At 39.8% G+C, this 8,460-nt stretch overlaps 1 protein-coding gene across 1 annotated transcript in view; it reads left to right on the top strand.

Moving 5' to 3' along the window:
• Nucleotides 1-4,364: 4,364 nt before the first annotated feature.
• The window catches only part of epb41l4a (erythrocyte membrane protein band 4.1 like 4A), a 14,790-nt gene continuing 10,694 nt past the window's right edge, over nt 4,365-8,460 (top strand). Inside the window, exons 1-9 of the mRNA XM_044333968.1 lie at nt 4,365-4,561; nt 4,629-4,733; nt 4,825-4,870; nt 5,113-5,191; nt 6,980-7,077; nt 7,260-7,335; nt 7,467-7,554; nt 7,718-7,806; nt 8,244-8,307. Coding sequence (XP_044189903.1) covers nt 4,466-4,561; nt 4,629-4,733; nt 4,825-4,870; nt 5,113-5,191; nt 6,980-7,077; nt 7,260-7,335; nt 7,467-7,554; nt 7,718-7,806; nt 8,244-8,307 — 741 coding nt within the window. The 5' untranslated portion in view covers nt 4,365-4,465. The remainder of the gene's footprint in view (nt 4,562-4,628; nt 4,734-4,824; nt 4,871-5,112; nt 5,192-6,979; nt 7,078-7,259; nt 7,336-7,466; nt 7,555-7,717; nt 7,807-8,243; nt 8,308-8,460) is intronic.

Genomic DNA, 8,460 nt, shown 5'->3' with positions numbered 1-8,460 from the left:
ATAAAGACGATAATCTGTGACTGAAAATAAAAGAATTTAAACATAATTATATTTATCAATCTTGTATTTATGTCATATCAAATGTTTTACATTGACGTGAACATTTTGATAAACTGTGAAAATAAAAGAAACATTTTTTAGATGAACTGTGAAATAAACAAAATGTTTGCAAAGTGTCCGTCAGCTTTTATCTTTATTCATCAAGAATCACAGAAATATTAAAAACGTAAGATGTTTAAAATACATTTTATGTTTCATTTATGTATTCTGTATACAATTTATATATACTGTAGATATTTTCAGTACAGTTCCTTTATTATAATGTATTTTATATATTTGTATCATTTATATTTTATACAATTTATACATTTTGTTGACATTTAAAAAACAGTTTATATATTTTCAAGTGATTGAAGTCAAGTCAGTTTTATTTGTACAGATTAACTTCAGGAGGTTTTATTAAATGGATTTATAATATATATGAAGAATGTGATGAGGAGGATGAAGAGCAGCTTCCAGGTGCCACCACAACAGAATAGGACCTGAGTCATGTGACCTGCATCACCATGGAGACCTGGCAGGAGGACAGACAACACACCACGCCATCACACACACAGGAGAAGGATGAAGAACCAGATCCAAAACCTCAGGACAGCAGGGAAGCAGAGCGGGTCCAGGAGGGGAGCTGGTCCAGGAGGGGAGCTGGTCCAGGAGGGGAGCTGGTCCAGGATGGGTGCGGGTCCAGGAGGGGCGCTGGTCCAGGATGGGAGCTGGTCCAGGATGGGTGCTGGTCCAGGATGGGTGCTGGTCCAGGATGGGTGCTGGTCCAGGATGGGAGCTGGTCCAGCAAGAGACGCCTGAGAGACAAGAGAGGAGAGAGAGGAGCTCGTGTGTTTGTGGATCAAACAAACAGAAGTTTAGAGAGATGCAATGGTTATCAATACAGTTACAATAATCAATAATCTGATCGGCAGGACAGTGTTTAGTAGATTCATTGAGACAAAAAGCTCATGAAGGACTCAGTTAAAGGAAGTTTAGATGTAAACGTCCTGCGGAGCTCTGCGGTCTGAAGCTCCAGATGGATCATCAGCTGTAAGGAGATCAGACAGGTGTGATGATGAAGATCAGACAGGTGTGATGATGAAGATCAGACAGGTGTGATGATGAAGATCAGACAGGTGTGATGATGAAGATCAGACAGGTGTGATGATGAAGATCAGACAGGTGTGATGATGAAGATCAGACAGGTGTGATGATGAAGATCAGACAGGTGTGATGATGGAGATCAGGCAGGTGTGATGATGAAGATCAGACAGGTGTGATGATGAAGATCAGGCAGGTGTGATGATGAAGATCAGGCAGGTGTGATGATGAAGATCAGACAGGTGTGATGATGAAGATCAGACAGGTGTGATGATGAAGATCAGGCAGGTGTGATGATGAAGATCAGACAGGTGTGATGATGAAGATCAGACAGGTGTGATGATGAAGATCAGGCAGGTGTGATGATGAAGATCAGGCAGGTGTGATGATGAAGATCAGGCAGGTGTGATGATGAAGATCAGACAGGTGTGATGATGAAGATCAGACAGGTGTGATGATGAAGATCAGGCAGGTGTGATGATGAAGATCAGACAGGTGTGATGATGAAGATCAGGCAGGTGTGATGATGAAGATCAGGCAGGTGTGATGATGAAGATCAGGCAGGTGTGATGATGAAGATCAGACAGGTGTGATGATGAAGATCAGGCAGGTGTGATGATGAAGATCAGACAGGTGTGATGATGAAGATCAGGCAGGTGTGATGATGAAGATCAGGCAGGTGTGATGATGAAGATCAGGCAGGTGTGATGATGAAGATCAGACAGGTGTGATGATGAAGATCAGACAGGTGTGATGATGGAGATCAGGCAGGTGTGATGATGGAGATCAGGCAGGTGTGATGATGAAGATCAGACAGGTGTGATGATGAAGATCAGACAGGTGTGATGATGAAGATCAGGCAGGTGTGATGATGAAGATCAGACAGGTGTGATGATGAAGATCAGGCAGGTGTGATGATGGAGATCAGGCAGGTGTGATGATGAAGATCAGGCAGGTGTGATGATGAAGATCAGGCAGGTGTGATGATGAAGATCAGACAGGTGTGATGATGAAGATCAGACAGGTGTGATGATGAAGTCCATCCAGGATTTTATCAGTCAGCAGAAGCAGCTTAAAGCTGATGACGGGAGGCTGAATCAGTATAATGTGACTCCGTCGTGTACACACACGCAGAAACAGCTGAGTTAGCTGCTGCTAAGCTAACGATTACATCAGAGAGGATCAGATCAATCATGTCTGAGTCTAAATGTAAACAAGACAAAAGGTTTTTCCTCCTAACGCTGATGTTCTCATCAAGGAAACTGACTCTGATTCTAAATATCTTGTTGTGAAACTGGATCCGAGTTTCAACTTTAAGAAACATGTTAAAAAAACGCGGTTAAAACCATAAAGTTCAACTTAGCAAATGTTAGAAACTGTCTCTGTTTGGACGCTGCAGATGTTTATGCAGCTGTGATTCTTTCCCAGATGTCTTATTGATCACATGTTGTATTACATGTTGGCGGCAGGCTGGAGAAACAGTCCTTTAACAAACTAACATCACTGGAGGCTTCTGGATAAATACAATCTACTGAGCTCTGACAACTTTAGTTTATTCTCAGATGTTAAATGTTTTGTCCTCCATCATGTGACTCTGTGTTCACTCGCTCAGTGAGTTTTATTAGATCCAGAATATCTTCTGCAGCAGATTATTATATATTATTATTATATAGATCAGACTGTCTCACTGCTGTTTAAACTCCGTCAGCAGCTTTAAAACCAACTTACAGTCTGTTAAAGCTGCTCAGCTGTGATGTTAAACTGTGTAGTTTCATATTTCATCTTTTTATACAACTCTGTATGTTGTTTTTACTCTGTGTTGTTTCTTTGACCACAGATGTAAATTAGCTTTAAGCTAATAAATAAATAATAAATCAAATGTTCTCGTTAGACTTTTAGTACCAACTAGATCAGAAATACATTTATTAGAGTTTGTGTGTCAACTATGAAGAGGAAAGACTGAATTTGATCTGTTACATAAAAAGACAATCTTAGTGATTTATTTATGTTTGTCAGACGAGGAGCAACAAGACGCTTTGTTACAGTCACATGATCCAACCAGCAAGAAAACATGTTTCACTGTCAACTCGTCCTTTAAAGTTATTTTTCCTGCAATTATTCATGTTTTCATCATTTGATATTAAAATGAAAAATAAAGTCATAAAATATAAAACAGACATGAACAGTCTGGATTGATATTCTGATGTTCTGTATATAAAGTTTTTATTATAAAACACTTTTCTGTTTGTTTAAAAAACATTTTACATTGTTTTTTTTATTATTTATTTAATTAAATCTGATTGTTTTAGTGAAAGAAAAATAAAGAATTAAAAACTAAAACTGAACATTTAAATGAGAGAGAGAGAGGAGGGGGCGGGCAAAGAGGTCGGTCTCCATGGCAACATCACAACACAACAACAGAGAGAGAAGAAGAAGACGCAGAAACGAGTGAGAGAAGAAGGAAAATCATAGAAGAAGAAAACAAAAGAAATAAAGAAAGACGGAAAGCAGCAGGTGAGGACTTCAGTTCCCATGATGCAACTGTTTCATGTAGTTTTTCATTGTTTAATTTAAAATGTTTTTAGAGGTGAAGGTTTCCTGCATTTCACTAGAAAAAGCAAAAATATGAGAAAAGTCAGAAATTATAAGACAGATTTTACATAAATTAATATTTTTGTTGCCGTCTCTGTAACCACGGCGCGGCCCCTCGGGGGGCCGGGACCCCCAGGTTGGGAACCACATCTCACACAGAATAATTCAGCTTTACATACAACATGTGACACAGACGAGTAAAAACACAGAAACTGTGGATGTGAAACGTTTCAAAACTCAAAGAAAACAAAGTTCAACGATTGAAACTCTTTAATTCACTCGATGACGAATCGATTCATCAATAATCGATTCATCAATAATCGATTCATCAATAACAGAAGAGAAATAAATGAACCGTCAGTGTTTTCCTCTTGATTTGTTTCTTCATCTTTGTCTTTTCTTTTGTTTTAAACCTGCAGTGTTGAAACGTCTGATACATTAAAGGTCTCTACTGAGCATGCTCAGTAGAGACCTCCACCAGCTGAGCAGCTAACTTCCTGTTAGCGCTCTGCTAACTTGAATGGAGATAAAATAATTGAATCGTGTTATCAGACCGAATGGATCAACAGTGTTTCTGTCGTTACTCTCACTGCCAGAAGGGGAAGACAAAAGATTCATTGATTAGTGATCAATCAACATGATTAACTGTTGATACTAACAGGAAGCGACGCATCACATCAGACAGTCCTGATTGTTTGGTCCATCTCCTCTTTCACTGTTTTCAGTGACGATGGCCTGTTTCCGTGGTAACCGTGAGGACTTTTATGGAGAAGTCCTCCTATTGGATGAGAGGAAGATCACGCTAACGGCTGAGCAAGGCGTAAAGGTGAGTATCAACTTCCTGTTTCTCTTCTTCTTGTTTTCTGATGTTAAGATGTTTTTGTTGTGGTCAGAAATCGTCGAAGGCGGCGGCCATCTTGCAGCAGGTGTTCTCTCACCTGAACGTGGTCGAAGTCGAGTTCTTCGGTTTGAGGTTCTGTGACGTCAAACAGCAGACGGTAAACGGAAAATTAACTTTTTATTAGAATCATTTAGAAAATATGATAAATGATAGAAATCTGTTGGTTCAGTTTAATTTTCTTGCTTCAGCACTGGTTGGATCCTTCAAAAGCTCTTCAACAACACCGAGACCTCCGTGAGTTTATCTTTTATTATATTTACATAATTCTATGCATAATTTACTTCACTGTGACTTTTATGTTGATATATTTCTCATTTATTTACTCTTTAATGAATATTCATTGTTAATAGTTAATTTAATAATTAATTGAATAAATTGATCAGTTTGGTCATAAATGTTAACAGAAATGTAACAACTTTACTTTTGTCTTTCTTCTTTTTTAAATGTTTTATGTCTGTTTATTTATTTTGTCTCAGCCGGGCCACCGTATATTTTCTACTTTGGTGTGAAGTTTTACGTTGAAGATCCAAACAAACTGAAAGAGGAAACAACGCGGTAAGAAACTGTTCAAATACCTTCTTTAACTCTTTTTATTACAGTAGAAACATACAGTTAGAAGAATGCAGATCGTTACACATGAACATGTTTAGTCCTTCAGCTTCAGTTCCAACAGTGATCATTCATCCTCAGAGTGGGCGGAGCCTTCCTGTGATTCACTCACTGAACGCTGTAACCGCCACGATGACGGGACTGAAACCTGTTCATCCATTCATTTAGAAAGAGCAATGGCCAATGAGGAACTTCATCACTCAGTCACTCACTCACTCACTCACTCGCTCACTCGCTCACTCACTCGCTCGCTCAGTCAGTCACTCACTCGCTCGCTCAGTCACTCGTTTACTCCACTCTTGTTATAACACTCAGTAGGTCTGTAAAGGCAGACGGGACCTAAACATTAAGTAATGAAGTAATGAATGAACAGAAACATGAGTGTTTCTGTTTACTTCCTGTTGCTCATGATGAAAGCGTTGTAGGACACAGCATCATGGACAAGAAACGGCTGATTCATTTAGCTGAAACTATGAGTTTTCTCTACGAGACCTCATTTCAATACAAAAACCTAAAAAAAGCTGGAGTAGCCTCATCGAGGTGAATGACCTTCACTAATAACAACCTGTTTGCTGTTGGCTATGTTGTCGTCTCCACTAAAGAAACATAAAATCTGTGTTTTCTGTTTAAAAAGTAAAAACGGAGGAAAATAACAAGCACTCACCCATCTTTGACTTGAGTGGTTACGTCTCCAGTCTGACCTCCAGCACACAGCTGATGGTTGGTTTATGTGATGGAACAGAAGTGCATGCAGGTTTAACAGGTTCAGTGTGGACGGGGTTCAGGGTTCGGGGTTAGGGATTAGGGATTGGGGTAAAGGGTCAGGGGTATGGGGTTAGGGATTAGGGATTAGGGTTAAGGGGTTAGGGATTGGGGTTAGGGGTTAGAGATTAGGTGTAAAGGGGTAAGGGGGTATGGGGTTAGGGATTAGGGGTTAGGGGTATGGGGTTAGGGATAAGGGGGTAAATGTTAGGGATTAGGGGTATGGGGTTAGAGATTAGGGGTATGGGGTTAGAGATTAGGTGTAAAGGGGTAAGGGGGTATGGGGTTAGGGATTAGGGGTTAGGGGTATGGGGTTAGGGATTAGGGGTATGGGGTTAGGGTTTAGGGGTGAGGGGGATTGGGGTTAGGGATTAGGGATTGGGGTTAGGAGTATGGGGTTAGGGATTAGGGTTATGGGGTTAGGGATTAGGGGTTAGGGGTATGGGGTTAGGGTTTAGGGGTGAGGGGGATTGGGGTTAGGGATTAGGGATTGGGGTTAGGGGTATGGGGTTAGGGATTAGGGTTATGGGGTTAGGGATTAGGGGTTAGGGATTAGGGGTATGGGGTTAGGGATTAGGGATTAGGGGTTAGGGGTATGGGGTTAGGGATTAGGGTTATGGGGTTAGGGATTAGGGGTTAGGGGTTAGGGGTATGGGGTTAGGGATTAGGGTTATGGGGTTAGGGATTAGGGTTATGGGGTTAGGGATTAGGGGTTAGGGGTTAGGGATTAGGGGTATGGGGTTAGGGATTAGGGGTATGGGGTTAGGGATTAGGGGTTAGGGGTATGGGGTTAGGGATTAGGGGTTAGGATGTTTTATACAAATCTTTGAATGTATCTGTGACATTAACCTCCAAACACATGAAGCTATGCTGAGATCTTAAATGATTTTTAATGTTTAAGCAACTGAAACGTTTGTAATTCATGTTTGTGTTTATTTGTGTTGAATATTTGAATATTTGCTGTTATATCAGGTATCAGATGTACCTGCAGGTGCGTCAGGACGTCCGTCGTGGTCGCCTGCCGTGTCCTCCTCACCTGAGAGCTCGACTCTGTGCTCTGATGCTGCAGGGTCAGAAACACTTTATATTTATATCTGTTTTAAAAACTGACATGTTTATTTCTTTTATGTGTTTGTAACTTGCATGTTATAATTCAAGTATTTTAATTTCAATGTAGCTTAATAAGTAATAAAAGAATCATCAGTGTTTTTATCTTTTTTCATCTTTATTTTATTTTTGTTTTTTTTTCCAGCGGAGCGAGGAGACCACAGCGAGCAGGACGAGTCAGAGGACAACCAGGAAGTACAACAAATCTACAAAACTCTGAGGTGAACAGAGAAGAAAAATACATTTTCTAAATTAATTAAAAGTTAAAATTGCAGATATTTGAAATAAATGGAAGGAAAGTACAAACTGAAAATATGAACAGTTTGTTTTAAATGTGTGTCTGTTTGTCCAGCGGTGTCTCTCGTCCTCAGGCCGAGTGTCTCCTCCTGTCTCTCTGCAGCTCTCTGCAGATGTACGGCGTCTCTCTGTTCGCCGCCTATGTAAGATATTTATAAAATAAATGTTATATAATATGTTACTATACAATATGTGTGTAGAATGTGCTTATTTACTGAGGAAATCAGCTGAATATCAAATATTTCAAAGAGAAAGATTGACTTTAATCATTATTTTTCAATCTTTTTTCCCATGATTCCTTGCCAGGGCGAAAACCACACAGAGTATTTCCTGGGTCCAACTCCAGTGGGCGTGGTCATCTACAAGAACAAAGAGCTGGTGGGAAAATATTTCTGGTAGGAGTGAGACCTCTGCACCGATGACTTCAGGATTATTTATACAAACAGTTAACAGTCAGTACAGATGCTGTGGTGTCAGGAGCTCTAACTCTGCTGAGAGAAAAAATCCCCAAAACTAAATGATCCATCCTGAACGTAAACACAGCAGGTTTCCTCTGATTGCTGTCAGAGCTCAGTATCGACTACCAGATGAACACGCCGCTGGTACTAACAGCATCTTCATACCAGGGAAATGTTCTACGACTGACATGAACCTGGATGATAAACAGAAACACCTGCATGGATGTGATCGGATTATTCAGTGAATCAGCTGAAAGAAGCTGCAGTTACAAAATATCATTGTATAAATGAAATAATTGTTTATATAAATATAAATTATCAACATTAATGTCTTTATTCTGATCATATGACTGATCATGTGACTGTTTCTCCAGGCAGAGAATCACCAAACTTCACTATAAAGACGAGACGTTTGAGCTCAGAGTCATCGGCAAGAACGTGAGTTCCTATTGGCCGGCTAATGCTAATACTAATGCTAACTGTACTCTTTAAAAACTATTGTTTAGTGTTTGAGAGTCAAAGCTGCCTGTTAGCCAAGCATAAAAAATAAAACATTTATAAAAAGAAAAACAGGTTTAATACAAGAAACAT

This window comes from Thunnus albacares, chromosome 18, assembly GCF_914725855.1.
Source record: "Thunnus albacares chromosome 18, fThuAlb1.1, whole genome shotgun sequence".
NCBI lineage: Eukaryota > Metazoa > Chordata > Actinopteri > Scombriformes > Scombridae > Thunnus > Thunnus albacares.
Note: the sequence above shows the minus strand (reverse complement) of the source record. Positions and strands in the feature narration are given on the sequence as shown.